Raw genomic sequence first — 16,755 nt, 5'->3', positions numbered from 1 at the left:
GACTACAGAGCAAATTCCAAGAGAGCCAGGGCTACACAGAGAAACCCTTTCTTAAAAACCTAAAAGTGAAAATATGTCTTTAAAAATATCTTTGCACAACAAAGAACTGGGATGGGAAGACACCCAAGAATCAATGGGAGTGATCTTAGCTGTGATTCACAGCATTGGGGATATGGGACCTGAAGAGGCCACCTCCTGTAGTCAGGCAGGAACCCCAGTGGAGTGGTAGAGACACCATCCCACCCACAAAACTTTCAACCCAAATTTTATCCTGTCTACAAGAAGTGCAGACACAGGGGATGGAGTAGAAACTGAGGGAATGGCCAACCAATAACCACCCCTACTTGAGACTCTTCCCTTGGGCAAACACCAGGCCTTGACACCATTAATGATACTGTTATGCTTTCAAACAGGATCATGTTGTCCTCTGAGAGGCTCTACCCAGCAGCTGACTCAGACAGATACAGACACCCACAGCCAAACAGTGGATGGAGCTCTTATGGAAGAATAGGAGGAAGGATTGCAGGTCTCAAAGGAGACAGGAACTCCACAGGAAGACCAACAGAGTCAACTAACTTGGACCCTTGAGGCTCTCAGAGTCTGAACCACCAGCCAAAGAACATATGTGGGCTGGACCTAGGCCTCCGCACATACATGTAGCTAATGTTCAGCTTGGTCTTCATGTGGGGCTATCCAGGTATTGCTTGGGACATGTTCTTCTAGCTGGGTTGCCTTGTCTGGTGTCAGTAGGAGAGGAAATGTCTAGCCTCAAAGAGATTTGAAGTGCCAGGGTTGGATGGGGGGCTGATATAAACAAGGGAGCCCACCTACTGAGAGGAGAAGGGGAGAAGGAAGGGTTGTGGGAGGGGGCTACTGGAAGTGGGGTGGTGAGTGGAACAGTGGCACCTACTTGTAATCTTGGTGAGAGAGAGAGAGAGAGACTCACTGTCTATCCAATCTAGTCTAAACCCGTGATAGAGCTTTTCTATCACAAAAGCTAAGATGACACTGACACAGAGGATGAACACTCACCTACACACACAGAAGCACACCCACACATAGACATGCACTCATGGGTGCCCATCCACACAAATGTTTGGTACCACTTTGTTAGGCTTAGTTAAAAACATGTAGGAGCTCAACCACTAACTAGGAGTTATCTGACCATAGTACTGCTCAATGTGGCAAGGGGATGCTTTGGTAGGTAGACAGCTTTTCTTTCTGCTTGCACGTTTGTACCAGGTGAGGCCATCACAGTGGTAAACCACCCAGCCAGCACATTCTTGGTGTTGAATTAACCAAAGGATGTTTCTTTTCTTTTGTGTGAGTATCACATTCCTTTTTATATGTATCAAAACTCGTACTGAACAATGGGTTCTGGATTGCAAAAGAGGATTGATTCTTGCACCTGTCTTTCATTCTTTTGTCAAGCAGTTGGCAAAAGCACACACAAGTGCTACCAAGAGATGTTGCCTGATGCCAGGGAAAGTTCTTACTGAAAAGCCTTCTTTGACACTTCCCAAAGACATTTCCTCTTGGGTGTTTAGACCAAATATCCAATTAACTTTATAAATACAAGTTATATTTTAAATCCTTGAACTAGTTGTCATATGGTAATTAAAACTGTTCTAAAAATATCAAAGAAGAAACCTGTTATCTTTTGCTATCAGAACTCTGCTTCCAGCTTAATTTAATATGATGTTGTAACACTTATACTAAATCTTACTCTTGGAAAACTGAATTGATTTGCCCCTCTTTCGATAACTGCCAAAGATGGGATCACACCAATGAAGAAATGGATTGTGTAGCTTCAAAAGCCCTTTTGATTTCTCTTGTGATCACAGACCCTCTACAGGTTTTCTGCCAGGGTGTTGTAGCTGCATTATGGTTTTCCTTGAGCCTAAGAGGCCTAATTGTTCACCTCCCCCTCCTACCCTCTCTGTCTCCATTTACTCTCACGTCTCTCTCTCTCTTTATTTATTTATTTGTTTGTTTGTTTATTTATTTATTTATTTATTTATTATATGTAAGTTCACTGTAGCTGTTATTTATTTATTTATTTATTTATTTATTATATGTAAGTTCACTGTAGCTGTCTTCAGACACACCAGAGGAGGACATCAGATCTTATTACAGATGGTTGTGATCCATCATGTGGTTGCTGGGAATTGACCTCAGGACCTTTGGAAGAGCAGTCAGTGCTTTTAACCACTGAGCCTCTCTCCAGCCCCCCACTCTCTCTTTATTGGGTTTATTGAGATACAATTCACACACCATACAGTTTGCATCTTAATGCTATAATTCAAGAAGTTTCTAGTCAATTGATAAACTTGGACAACCAACACAGTCTATTTTAGGATCTTTTTTCATTTACTCTAGAAGGAACCCTTTCCCCATGAGCTGTAATTCCCTATTTACCTCCAACTTTTCTCCTCTTTAGCAAACATTAGTTCCACCCTCCTCCTTTTTATATATCTCCTATAACTGGAAATATATAATACATGATCTTTGTAACTGGCTTTGTTGCATTAGCTTAGTGCTGCAAGGTTTCTCTACTCATCCAGTGTTGCCAATGTCTCTGCTTTTTTTCTCAAGTCCCATTTTAGTAGATACAGACCCAAATATTTAAACATGAGCATTTTTGGAGGAAGAGTAAGTAGTGATAGCATTTAAAAATGATTGTATTTCTCGCTCTCTCTCTCAAACACACACACACAAACACACACAAAGCATATCCCATAAACAAAATGGGAACTGCTAAATTCACCAAAATGTGATCTAAGCATGCTCAAGAATTAAACAATCAAATGTAACTGATGAACCATACCTGTTTCTTTAAGAGCCTGCTTAGTGATATGGACCATGAGAATCATCTTCATGGGTTTTATTTTTTTTTTTTTAAATCTTTTTTTTTTTTTTTTTTTTTTAAAGATTTATTTGTTATTATATGTAAGTACACTGTAGCTGTCTTCAGACACACCAGAAGAGGGAGTCAGATCTTGTTACGGATGGTTGTGAGCCACCATGTGGTTGCTGGGATTTGAACTCTGGACCTTCGGAAGAGCAATCGGGTGCTCTTACCCGCTGAGCCATCTCGCCAGCCCCTTCATGGGTTTTAAAATGTACTTTACATTTTATTCTGAAGACTCTTCATCGTATCTCTGGCATTTCTTTCTTTTCTGAAAACCTCTAATATTTGAAAGTAACATTCTGATGAAGATTTCATGTTAAATATTTCACCAAAAAGAATACTTTATAACCTAGACTCACAAGATGATGAATAAGGAGGAGCTAGCATATTCACCTACCAAATCCTCCTTGCAAGTTACAGTCCTGTTCATGCTTATTCTAGAGCCAAAATGTTGTAATCCTAGCACCGAGGAGGTTCAACAAACAGTATCATCTTGAGTTTCAGGCTAACCTGGTCTACACTGCAAGGCTGAATTTCAAAAATCAAACAAATGAGGTCAGTAAGATGCCTCAGCTGCCCAGCCTAAGGATGTCCTGAATTCCATGCCTGGAAATTATGTTGAGAGGAGAGAACCAAGTCCTGGTAAACTAAATTCCATAGGTAGTCATTGTGCCTATGAACTGGTATGCACACTTGCTCTCCTAAGTAAACATACAGAAATAATCAATCACACGTATTTTTCTAGCAGATTTTTGGATGGGTTGTTTTGGTGGCCATAGGGGTTAGTTGGTGAAGAGAAGGCAATTTTCATTCTACTGATGTAATTTGGCTTCTTAATGCAACCCAGAACCTGGACTGAGTTAACAATGTAATAATAATAACAACAGCAACAACTATTATTATTGTTGTTATTATTAACTATTATTATTATTATTATTATTATTAAATAAAACAATTCTAAGCATAGTGGCACATGTCTTTAATCCCAGCATGCAAGAGGCAAAGACAGAGAGATCTCTGAGTTCTAGGTCAATCAGGGCTATGTAGTCAGACCCTGTTTTTGTTTTATTTTGTTAAGAAAAAAAGGGGGGAGTTTAAAACATAAAGAAATAAAGATGAAAGCAAAATGCAGCATGTGACTTTATTACATAGACCTTGTGAGATAATTATTAATGCTATATCAAAAACATCACAAAAATTGTCTAGATAGATAAAAGCAAAATAGTCTGTAACTTGGTGTTAAATGACTATAAGACAAGAGAGCCTTTTTGTTTCTACCTTAAGGATACCCAATATAGTCCCCACCCAACACTGGAAATCTGTAGGAGATTGATTCTTGAACTCCAATGTGTGCTAAAGTTCCTTATATTGGAATGCATTTGCACCTAACCTATGTGAATCCAATACTATACTTTAAGTACATGACTTTGAATGGCTATTACGGTGTTAATACCGGCGAAATTTAGAAATTTAGAATTTCTATTTAGAAAACAATGTTGACAAGGAAAAAAGTGTCTATGTGATCAGTAAAAGATAGAATAAAAAATATTTTTTGGTCACAGTTGACTGAATTTGGCACATAGGAGGAGGCCCACTACCCATGGTAATTTATCTTTTCAATAGATTAAGTAGATCGATCTTTTTACCCATTGATGTTATCAGTGGTCCTTTATTTGGGCAAATCCTTAGCTTTTGTTTTGCAGATAGCGACCCAGGAGCCCTAAAAGAAAGCCCAATCCCAGAAACACCTCAAAACACCTTTTGTTTTCTTCACAAGAGGACTTTTTTCTTTTTGCTTCTTTTTAGCCTTTAATGCTTTGCCCTCTTTGCAAACCTCCTTAAGCCTCACCTCACAAAGGACCCAGCCACTTGGGGGCTTCAGCCCTATTATCTTCAAGCACTTTTCATAATCCGAACAACATGCCTTCAATATATTTTTATCTTGAACTATTTTCTTATTGTTTCATTTGTGTTAATCTTGCCATTAGATTACAACTTGTGCTCTGCAAATATGCTTTTCCTATGCTGCTTAGGATAATTCAAGGCCAGTACCTAACAGATACTTTAAAAGAATAGTAATAAATGTATTCATTCATTCATTCATTCAGTTAGTTAGTTTATTGAGAGGAACGCTTTGCCCAAGCTGGTCTCAAACTCTCATGGCTTCTACCTGAAGCATCCAAAACCCTGAACTCACAGATATCTAGCACCTAAGTGAATATTTTAACAGACAAGGAAAACAAGGAGCATAGGGACATTTGTGCTTTTTTTCCCATTAATTTATTTATTCACTTTACATCCCAATAGAAGCCCTCCTCCTCTCCTCCCAATCCCACCCTCACAACCCTCTCCCCAATTCCTACCTCTCCTTCTCCTCTGAGAAGGGAATGCACCCATGGGTACCTGACACTTGAATTTTTAACATGTCCAGTGCTGACAGTGACTTCCTGTGAAGCTATAGAAAACAGAGCTAATGTACGTTTACAATGCTCAAATCCTATCAAATACATTTCAATCCACTTTTGCTTTTTATTCTTATTTTCAATGAAATTTTGACATTGCTGTAGATATGTCTTACTAATTTCTTTCTGACAAAGTCTTCGTGAAACAACTGGCCTGCCTTAGCAAACATTAAGACTCAGATTAACCTTTGCAGCTAGAAAAACATTTCATAAGTGCTTATTCAAAAAATTAGCATGATTCACATATGAGTTTATTTTGAGTTGGAAATATAAAAAAACAATCCTCAATAAGCAATAGGAATGATTATCGAAATTTTTGCTCCCTGGTTCAAAAATTTAAAGAACTTCTTAGGGCTATCAAGATTTCCTCCTTGAACTGCAACCCTATAGGTGGAACAACAATATGAACTAACCAGTACCCGGGAGCTCTTGTCTTTAGCTGCATATGTATCAAAAGATGGCCTAGTCGGTCATCACTGCAAAGAGAGGCCCATTGGACTTGCAAACTTTATATGCCCCAGTACAGGGGAACACCAGGGCCAAAAAGGGGCAGTGGGTGGGTAGGGGATTGGGGGGGGGGGTGGGTATGGGGGACCTTTGGGATAGCGTTGAAAATGTAAACGAGGAAAATACCTAATAAAAAATATATTTTATAAAAAAAAAAGATTTCCTCCTTGACTAACATTTTAATTATATGAGAAGTCTTTTAAATCATACATCATTTTAATAAAAAATTATGTCATAACATGTTAAATAAAAATGAGGAATCAAGGGTCAGTCCAAGGATCTAATGCACCATACCCAAACTACAATTATCATGTAAAATGTAATTTAAAAAATAATGAGTTCTGGCTTGAAAATAAATTGTGAGGTAGATACAATAAGTTAACAAAATTGAGGCTAGGGCTGGGACTGGGATTAGAACTACAGTGCTTGTCTACCTATACTCAAAGCCTCAAGTTCAATGCCTAGTAAAGGTGGATCATACTCATTTACACACACACATACACACACATAGTCACATATAGATACATATACTCACACATACATACACACATAGTCACACATACTCTCACACATACACATACACACACATAATGATACACATACACACACATACTGACACATATATCACACACATACACATACGCATACACACACATATACACACACATAATCACACATAGTCACACACACACTTACATATACTCACACACGTATATACACCGACACACATATACTCACACACAGACATATCAAACACACAAACATACATTTGGTCCCACATATACACACACATGCACACACATACTTACAGACACACACCATGTAACTTTAAAACCAGTAAGTAAATCAGTTTGATATTAAGCTGATCAAGATTCTTTTAAGATTTTGTTATTTAAAGTTTGTGTGATCAAATCACATTATGATAACATATAAGAAGAATAGTATCATTTTCTTATTTTTTTACTAGTTTTAATTTTTTAATATTTATTAATTTATTGTAGCAGGGCAGTGCTGGCACATACCTTTAATCCCAGCACTTGGGAGGCAGAGGCAAGTGCATCTCTGTGAGTTCAAGGCCAGCCTGGTTTCCAGGACAGTCCGGACTACACAGAGAAACCCTGTCTCGACCCCCCAAAAAATTTTTTTAAAAGATGTTTATTGTGTATGAGTATGTGACAAGCTCAGTTGTTTGTGCACAGTATGACCATGAAAGTCAGTGGGCATCTTCTTCTTCTATGAGACCATGTGAGTCTCAGGGATCCCAGGCAATTTGTCAAATTTGGTAGCAATCGCCTTTACCCACTGTGCCATAATGTTGCCAGACATATTTTTTAATTAATTATTTTTTATATTTTATTTTATTTTGGTTTTTTTTTTGGTTTTTTTTTGTTTGTTTGTTTGTTGTTTTTGTTTTTCGAGACAGAGTTTCTCTGTATAGCCTTTGCTGTCCTGGAACTCACTCTGTAGACCAGGCTGGCCTCGAACTCAGAGATCCACCTGCCTCTGCCTCCCAAGTGCTGGGATTAAAGGCGTGCGCCACCACGCCTGGCTTTTATTTTGGTTTTTCAAGACAAGGTTTCCCTGGGACTAAAGACAAGTGCCACCTTACCTGGCTAATTTATATTTAATAACAAAATAAAACATAGTAATACAGAATAAAACTAACAAACACATCAGAATAGAACAAAATAAACAGATAAGAACCCTCGGAGAGTGAGAAAACCTCAGGCTCCTAACCTGTGGGTTAGACTGAAAAAGTTGAGAGAATGGAAATACACAAGTAGAAAGGTCAAGAGAAAGGTCAACTGGACAGAGAGAGAGAACACCGAAAAAGAAATTGGATCTTTTTGTGAGCTTCAGGGAGGACAGGAGGACATGCTTTCAAATTTTTGTGATATCCATTTTAAGTTACTTATCATAAAGCTGAGATGGATAGAAAATTGGAGTCAGAAGGACAGAGCTAAAACCATTTAGATTATTGATTCACAAGGTCCTAAGAGACCTCTATCTAGCCTTTACCTTACTAGTGTTTTACAAGAATAAATCCATAAAATAACCATTAGTTCAATAAACATTCAGTGAACTTCTACATACCAGAGTACTTTGTAAGGTGCTGTTAGGATGGATTAGAGCCTATAACTTGCCTGTAAGCAGGGGAGGGGACACCAAAGATCACCAGGGCATGCTGATTTACATAGATAAGAAAACCACCAACTTTAGTTTAACTCTGTGAACCATCCTTTCTGTGTTAAATTTCCTTTGTTGGCATAAAGGAATGCAGTCTAAATACATCTCTGTGGGTACATGGGTGCGTGTGTGCATGCGTGCATGCGTGCTGCTCCTTAGATCCAAATGCTAAACTTTGAAAATGACTTTGAAATGAAAGGTAGCCAGGTTATATCTTTGGCTATCACGCAGCTCATTACAAAGGAGTTCCACCAGGGTTATACTGTTGGGCTAGTCAAACAGGAATCTCAACTACAATCCAAAAGTGTGCTTCTGTGCGAAAGGCACACATTATCTCTTGGAAAGTTACTGAGATAATGAGGTAGCACGGTTTTAAAAGTATGCACTGCTAAACTAGCATTAAAGACTGATGTTTGGCTGAGGGTTTTTTTTTTTTGAAGGGGGAAGGCTGTTTTGGGTGCTGGGGATTGAACCCAGTGCACTATTCCGTGTGGGCAAGCATTCTAAAACCGAGCTACACCCCCAGCTCAATTGTTTGAACTTTGAGATCTTTAGTGCTGATGGAAACTATTTATTAGTAGAAACACTTGGAGACTTGGGGAAAGGGGTCTGGGAAAGTAATTCAGTGCCTGGCAAACCTGAGGACTGGAGTTAGAGGTGAGAGAGAGAGAGAAAGAGAGAGAGAGAGAGAGAGAGAGAGAGAGAGAGAGAGAGAGAGAGAGAGAGAGAGAGAGAAATGAATAGCTGGGGAGATAGCTCATTGGATAAAGATCTTATTGGTGGAATCAGCAAATACCTGAAAGTCCTGGTGGCCACCTATAATCCCAGTACTCAGGAGGCAGAGACAGGATCCCTGGGGAAAACTGCCCAGGAGTATTAGAGTATTCTGGTTCAGCCAGAAACCTTCCATCCTTAAATAAGGTGAAGGTAATGGAGGAAGACCTCTGAGGCCAATTTTAGGCTTCTGCACCGACATGCTTGCACATGAACCCAACTACATGTGAACACTCAGACTTACACACAAACCACACACATATATTCAGAAGAGGAACACAAAGTGTGTGGCCCCATCTCTTTTTTAAACATATAATTATATTTAACTCTTTTTTTCCGATTAATTTATTTATTCACTTTCCATCCTGGTCGTTTCCCACTCCTTCCAGACACCCTCTCACCATCCCTCCTGCACTCAGGGTGGTGGCACCATTTCTTAAAGAATACCACCTGGGGTGATCCTCTGACCTCCAGACTTCCTGGCACACACATGCATTCATATGAATACATACATGTTCACACAGAGACACACAAAATAATGAACATGAACAAAATGGTGCTTGTTTTGTGTTCTTTTGTTTTGTTTTACAGGGTCTTAAGTATCCCAGCCAAGGATGAACTCAAGCCTCCTGCCTGTCTCCTAAGTGTTGTCATTTCAGGCAGAGATCGAACCCAGGGCTTCACCCATGATAGACAAACACTTTAGAACTATACTAGCTTCCTGTCTACAGGAAGGATTTTGTTTGTTTTACATTCTGAAAATGGGTTTTCCCTCTGTAGCCCAAGCTGGCGTCTGCCTCCTGAGTGCTGGGATTATAAATAAGTGCGGTCATTCTACACTGCAGAATTGTTACAATCTAGCTTATTTTACTTTACATTTAATTAATTAATTAATTAGTTAATTAATTAATTAAACATGTGCCTATGCAGGGCTCATAGGGGCTCACAGAGAGAGAAGTAACAATCACTGGTCCTGTATGGGTCTGAGCTAGTTCCTCTGCAAATATTTTATGGTTATGTAGCTTGGCATTCTCGAGAGACTCTTAACAGTGAGACTTGGGGTGTCTCTGACTCTTGCCTGCTCTTGGAACCCTTTTTTAACTACTGGGTTGCCTCATCCAGCTTCGCTATAAGGATCTGTGCCTAGTCTTATTGCATCTTGTTTTTCCATGTTCGTTGGTTATCCCTGGGAGGCCTGCTCTCTCCTTCAGGGAAATGGAGGAAGAATGGACCTGGGGGAGAGGGGAGTGGTGGGGAGGGACTGAGAGGGTTAGAGGGAGAGGAAACTGTATTTGGGATGTAGTATATGAGAGAAGAATAAAAATGCAATCCTCTCTTTCCACCTCATGTTTCTGGGCCTGAGTAGAGAGAGTCGGGCCTTGTGGCAAGTGCCTTTACTAATGGAGCCTTCTTCTTGGCCCTCTCTGCTTTCTTCTAAATGCTAGAACTGGAAAACCATGGTAAAAGTGGAATTCAAGTTAAACTGGACAAACTCGCCTATATTGTAACACTGTGGCCCTCTTGATAAATTAGAAGCAGGCAGGGACTATTCAATAGGGACTGGCACAAGAAAAGTTGCAAAAGTAACCTTCCCTAGTTAGTGTGTCCAGAAATTGTGAGGAAAGTGTGCCAGTGACCACACCAAGCCATGTGCCATTTCCTGAAAACTAAGAATCTCCTTCTGGAGCCTCCTAGAAATGTGCACGGCAATACACCATGTGCTGAACCCAGACAGACGCAGGACAACATCGCCAATAACAGAGATATATTATCTCAGAAAAGCATGAGTGCTTACACATTTCTTCTTCACCTTTCTGTGCCTTTTGTAAGGTCTCCTAGTTGGCTAATCACTGACTAATATTTAACAGGGCCTTTCCCCAGTGCCAAGTGTTTCCCTGCTGGTCGAGCCTCTAGACAAGGTGGCCTCCCTCATTTAAGAAGGCCTAGTATTCACTACAAGCCCTATGCTTCCCCTATCCCCATCCTCCCGGCCTTCATTTCACTATGTAGCACAGGTTAGCTTTGAACACTTCAGCAATCCTCCTGCCTCAGTTTCCTTGTCCAGAGCTCCTCTATAAAAAGGTCTAATTATAAGTTTTAGATATACTGGGACAAAACATATATTACTTAAATTAATTTTAACTTTATACTTTTTATGATAAAATCCTTGTAAATACTTCCTGGATCATACAACTTTTATTAGTTCACATACATTGCATTTTATTTATTTATTTATTTATTTATTTATTTATTTATGTGTGTGTGCGCTGCATTGCACATATTTCAAGGCACATGAGTGGAAGTCAGAGGGCAGCTCTCTCCTTCCACCATTTAGGACAGCTTGGCAAGTGCCTTTCCACACTAAGCTCTTTTGCTGGCCCTTGAATTCAATTTTTAAGCTCCTCATACTGTCGAATTCTTCCCTGGCATATGTAACATGGAACTTACCTGAACCAACTTTAAATTTTTACCAAACTTCCCAACAGACTCTTCCTGGTCAACAACAACAATGTGCTTAGGGTTGGAACGCTGCCAAGCAGGAAGTACTGGGGGGGGGGGGTTCTATGGTTCTCATATAAAACAATCTAGCTAGGGTTCAGAGGGACACTTAGACTTTTGGCCCTCCAAGCTCATTTTGGAGCTAGGATGAGCCCATGGATCGAAAAACAAACAGAGAGGAACCCAGTGTAGATGATGGCACAGGGGCAGAACCGTGGGCAACAGAAAAGGTGTCCCCCAATTGTTTCTGGGGAAAGGACACCCACCAGAGGAGACCCACTTAGGGACTACTCCAGTGCAACCAAGTGATGTCTACCACTTCTTCCTTCTCTCACTCACCTCTCACTCCTCCCTCTCAAGGACAAAGCTACCAGACAAGTGATTTAGGCCAACAATTCATTTGGCTGGTGCCAGGAACACACGGGCCTTTCCCTGACTATGATGAAATGGGCGTGCTGGCGGTAGGTGGTTATTCCAGTACTAGATTGTTGAGAACGCCAATTTGAGGCTACCTAGTATGATCCTCTCTCAAAACAAACCAAGCAAAAACAAAGGGGCAGTAGCTGGGAGGTTCCCCAGTTGGAGTCCTTTGGTGTCAGGTCTGAAGAAATCAAAGCGAAGTACTATACCTTCCCAATGATGAGAAAAAGAAAGAAAGAAAAAAAAAAAACCGGCACCGTAACCCCCCCCCCCCCCGCCAACCCCATACCTGACTTAACTAGGAGACGTTCAAACATGCTCCGAATTTCCCAACTTTACAGTTATTTCAGTAATGTTTGTGAAACATGCATTCCACGCCAAGCCTTGTAGATTTACTTCTAAGTTCTTCCACCAGGTAGGGAATGGAAAAACAGGCTTGCAAACAGAGTTCCAGTCCCCATCCCTCCTCATTGCCCATCCCTGCTGCTGCCGGGTCTCTCAGTTCCCCCACCCAGTTGATGTGACAGGCTCCTGGCCCAATCCTCTTCCTGGTTCCCAGGCCGCTGTGAACACCATCTGAGCCAATGGCTGTGGCCGCAGGGCGGAGGAGGCTGGCAAGAGGGGAGGGAGCGCTGGCTTTAGAAGCACAGCTGCAGAGATTCCTAGGGGCAGAAGTTGTCTGAGTGCTTGGTCGGAAGCTGTAGAGCCAGATCAGCGACTCTGCGACTTTTACGTAAGTGCTTTGCAGTTCCAAGGGCTCGAGGGGAGCCGGTTTCCTGGGCGTGGGTAAGAGTGGGTCCTGGTGAGAGCATCTCCGGGAACCTTAGCAGGAACGTGTGTTATACTAGGGGACGGGGGTTGGGCAAAGGGGGAGATCGAAGAAAATTTCATCTGGAGTCTGAGGCTCGGCTCCCGGGCGATCCTCGCCAACGGAATGGGTGGGAGCTCCAAAGGGTTCCTTATTACCACCCTCTGCCATCACTTTTTCTGCTCTTCGCTGCGACTGCTCTCTAGTTCCTCCTAACTTGTTGCCCACCACAGACCGAAGGGCTTAAAAGCCAACACTTACCCAGATTCCCTAAGGCAGCGACCACCCCTGAAGTGGAAATCCTAAGCCTATCTTCCCTCTGCCTTCCATTTCCAGCTACAGCCATTCTTCAATCCATCCCTCCCTCCCTCCCTCCCTCCCTCCCTCCCTTCCTCCTCAGCCGCTGGAAAATCCCAGAGCTAGCAGCGTAGGTCGCTTCCCGCTAGTTCCAAATCGCCCGCTCTAGGTGACCCGGCGGGTTTCTGAGGACCCCGAGGCTCCCAAAGAGGCGGGGCGCGGAGCGGGTGCGGTACCCCCCCCCCCCCCAGGAACCTGGCCTCGGCGGCCCACCTTCTGCCCTCTCCTCTCCCCAGCCCTTAGGCTGAGCTTCGGGACTGCGCCGCGACTCCCTATGAGTAAGCAGTTTTTTGGTTTTTTTGTTTGTTTGTTTTGTTTTTTGTTTTTTTTTTTGTTTTTGTTTTTGGTGTTTTGTGTGTGTGTTGTTGTTGTTGTTGTTTTGTTTTGTTTTTCCTTTCGGTGGCAGAAGCTTTCCAGGCTAGCCCGGAGGTACCTTTTGGTTCTCTCCCCTAGCAGCGCCCTGGCGGTCAGCTTGAGTCCCGATGGCTCTGGTTGTGCAACTCAGAGCTAGCGAGCAGGGCTGCAGCACCCGGGACCGCTCTGGGACCCCTGGGAGGCTGAGCCGAGATGGTGGCTGAAGCCCCATTCCCAGACTCAGCTGCACTTGCCTGTGTTTACTTTTCTCCGCCTGCTTACTTTAGCGACCTAATGAGAGGCCTGAGGACGCCGACTAGCCCTGCGGTCGCCAGTCCCAAAGTTGCTGCTGCTGCTCCACTAGCTCAAGTGTTGGCGGTTCTGAACCTCCCCTGGCTCCAGGCCCTTGCTTGCTCCAGCTTTGCTGACAGTTTACATCCTGAAGACTGGCTTTTCACTGGAGCTGTATAACTGACTACACCAGTGGTGCAGGTCTAGCTTGGATTTAAACTGGGGCGTCTAGTCATATAGGATCAGACCAGAGGGATGCTGCTATCACCCTTCTACTCAGGGGTAATGCAGACAGGGTGAAGGAGCTTGAGTGAATACGGTAGGTAGAAGTGTAGGTTTAAAAACCTACGGAACAGTAAGCATTTACTCCATTTCAACATCACAATGGGTTTGGGAGACTAAAGTTGAACACTGAGATGCAGTTTACTGTGAATTGCAACTTAATGGCCGAGGTCCCACACTTGCCAATTGGCATCCCGCATCTTAAGTCTCTGATGCCCCTAGGGTAATAGTCACATGACCTCTTTTGACTTTAAAACTGGAATGCAATGGCTGAGGCCCATGTTCCCCAAACTACCAAGACAAAAGTGTGGAGGGAGTTGGTGGGAGGGGCGATGTGTGTCAGTTAGCATCCACTGAACTAGATTTGCATGAGGGGAGCAGAAAGTGATCTGTTGCTGTGGTTTTAAGCAAAATTAAAAATTAAAAAGAATAATAAAATAAGAAAAAAGCTGCTTTCAAAACAAAGGCTTCAAATGTACTTATGTGGTGACATATATCTGTTTCCCAGAAATTCCATATACCTTTTCTAAATTTTAAAATCATCTTCTAAGAAAGCTAATGTTTAACTCATGTCTCATTTCATCCCTAAATGGCTGGTTTTGAAGACGTATCCCACAAGATAGTGTTAAAAAATAAACCATCACTACCCTTTAATCTGCCCTATACTATTCTCAATATTGGGCATCTACTTAAAGGTAGAGAACAATCTCTTGTGTAAAATTAACTATCAATTATTCGTTGTTTGAAATTTATTGGCTTAGAAACCATACCCAGACCTACTTGATACAAAATTTCCAAAATTGGTTGGGTTTTGTGCTGTGTGGTGGTTTGAAAGTCTCTGAAAGGACTTTCCCATACTGTCCCATAGTGGAAGTTTCCCTATTTAGATTATATATTGTCACATATGAAAACAGTGTAGAACAGCCAAGTGTGGTGGTGGCAAGTGATTATAAGCTGAGCACTTGGGAAGCTGAGGCAGGGGCATCAGCTGTCCAAAGCCAAGAAGGACTACATGATGCCCTGTCTCAAGCAATAAGTGTATGAGTTAAGAAAACAAGGAAATTGAAGAAAAATAAAAGGAAAGGGAAACACGTAGAGGAGTCACCCAAGTCAGGAATTTAAAAGTCTCACTTACTTGCAAAAACAGGCTCAGTTTACACATATTAGTACTTAAAATCAAGTACTGCAAACCCTACAAAAGGGAAATGAGGGTTAGGGGTTGAGGACCCTTTAGAGATAGATGGTTCACATGATAAAAGTCAGTCCTGACTACCCAAGTCCAACCCCCTGGACCAATTGGATAGCAGAGAACTAGCTCCTGCAGTTTGTCCTCTAACCTTTACATAGCATTCTTAGCACACTTTATGTTTGCATACATACACACACACTATATTTTTTTAAAGTAACTGGGAATATATAAAAGATTTTTGCTTTGCGTCTTTCCTCCTAGACTTTTTATTTAAGTAACCTGTGAATACCTCCTGCACTCTGTTTTCAGCTGTACATAAGATTCTGAGCCTGAAAACCACACTTATCTAAAAGCACAGGGTCCTGATGTGCAGGCTAGCCTGTTGCACAAATTAGCTAGCAATGGATTTAAACTATACCTGAACTCATAGAGATGAGCCCCCCTAGTGGAAGGAAGGAAGGTGACAATATAATTTTAGAGTGAATTTCTAATAAAAGTTTAACTTAACTAAAAAAAAACCACATTGTTTATGCAGTTCAGCACTGTGTACGTGAGTAGACACTAATAACCATTGTTAATTTCCTAGCTTTAAAAGATGTTTAGATAGATATATAAAATGATACTAGCTGGGTGAAGATCAACATCATCTATATGATTGTTGTTATTCTGTCAAGCCAAAATTATTTCAAAATGAAAATATTTTAAAGCCAGTCGTGGTTAAATTACATCTCTCATTCCAGCATTTAAGTGGCAGATACAGGGGAATCAGGGATTCCAGGACACCCTCAATCAACTAGCTTGCTTCAATGAGAGCCTGGCTCAATAAGGCAAGAAGAAAAATGGTTTAAATTGCTTCTCTCTCTCTCTCCCTCTCCCTCTCCCTCTCTCTCTCTTTCTCTCTCTCTCTCTCTCTCAGTTATACTCATGGTTTTCTTTTTAATCATTATTTAATTGTTTTCATACAAAATAGTTTGGTCATATTTTTCTCCCCCCCAGCCCTCCCAGATCCTATTCATCAAACTTTATGTTTTCTCTCTTTCTCTCAACAAAATGAAAATCAAAGAAACAGAAAACAATTCAGACAAACCCAGTGTGAAATCATTTCTAAGAGGTGGAACACTCCTGACAAGCTGGGCTGCAGGCTGTCTAAGTCATATACAAACAGAATCCTGAGCCTGAGAACCCGATTTTGATCCCTGTACCACCTAATGGCTGTTGAGAACAGACTCCTGACAGTTATCCTCTGACCCCCACACATGACATGGCAAGATGTGCTACCCAATAAATAGAATTACCACTACTTTCTGGTCCATAGCACTTCTTGAAATGTCCATACAGTTAAAACAACTCTCATTGCTGGCCAGAATTGGAAGACTGTGAATCTGTTTTTCTTCTTTCTTTCTTTCTTCCTTCCTTCCTTCCTTCCTTCCTTCCTTCCTTCCTTCCTTTCTTTCTTTCTTTCTTTCTTTCTTTCTTTCTTTCTTTCTTTCTTTCTTTCTTTCTTTTTTTCCTATTTTTTTCTGTGACACATGGTTTCTCTGTGTAACAAGCCCTTGCATTCCTGGACTTGGCTCTGTAGCCCAGGCTGGCCTCAAACTCAAAGAGATCCACCTGCTTCTGCCTTCAGAGTGCTGAGATTAAAGACATGTCCTACCATGCCTGGTCTGAAACTCTAATTCTTAATTTCTACCCTTGTATCCCATTTGGGATGCAA

At 41.5% G+C, this 16,755-nt stretch overlaps 1 protein-coding gene and 1 non-coding gene across 5 annotated transcripts in view; one reads left to right on the top strand and one right to left on the bottom strand.

The window, feature by feature from the left end:
• Window positions 1-1,331: 1,331 nt before the first annotated feature.
• Window positions 1,332-1,458, bottom strand: Gm23320. Its single transcript, XR_003953216.1, has one exon. It is a non-coding gene; the product is annotated as a small nucleolar RNA SNORA40 (small nucleolar RNA).
• A 10,900-nt stretch (window positions 1,459-12,358) lies between these two features.
• Pls3 (plastin 3 (T-isoform)) overlaps window positions 12,359-16,755 on the top strand; it is an 89,530-nt gene continuing 85,133 nt past the window's right edge. Inside the window, exon 1 of one of the 4 annotated variants that reach the window (NM_001346519.1) lies at window positions 12,359-12,493. Coding sequence is in view for 1 of the 4 variants with exons in the window: in XM_006527731.3 (XP_006527794.1) it covers window positions 13,200-13,203 (4 nt within the window). In the remaining 3 variants the exon portion in view is untranslated. Of the gene's footprint in view, window positions 12,494-12,952; window positions 13,204-16,755 lie in introns of those variants that run through there. The other 3 variants (NM_001166453.1, XM_006527731.3, NM_145629.2) reach the window with 3 other exon arrangements.

Source organism: Mus musculus, chromosome X (genome assembly GCF_000001635.26).
Source record: "Mus musculus strain C57BL/6J chromosome X, GRCm38.p6 C57BL/6J".
NCBI lineage: Eukaryota > Metazoa > Chordata > Mammalia > Rodentia > Muridae > Mus > Mus musculus.
This window is presented reverse-complemented; position numbering and strand designations above follow the sequence as displayed.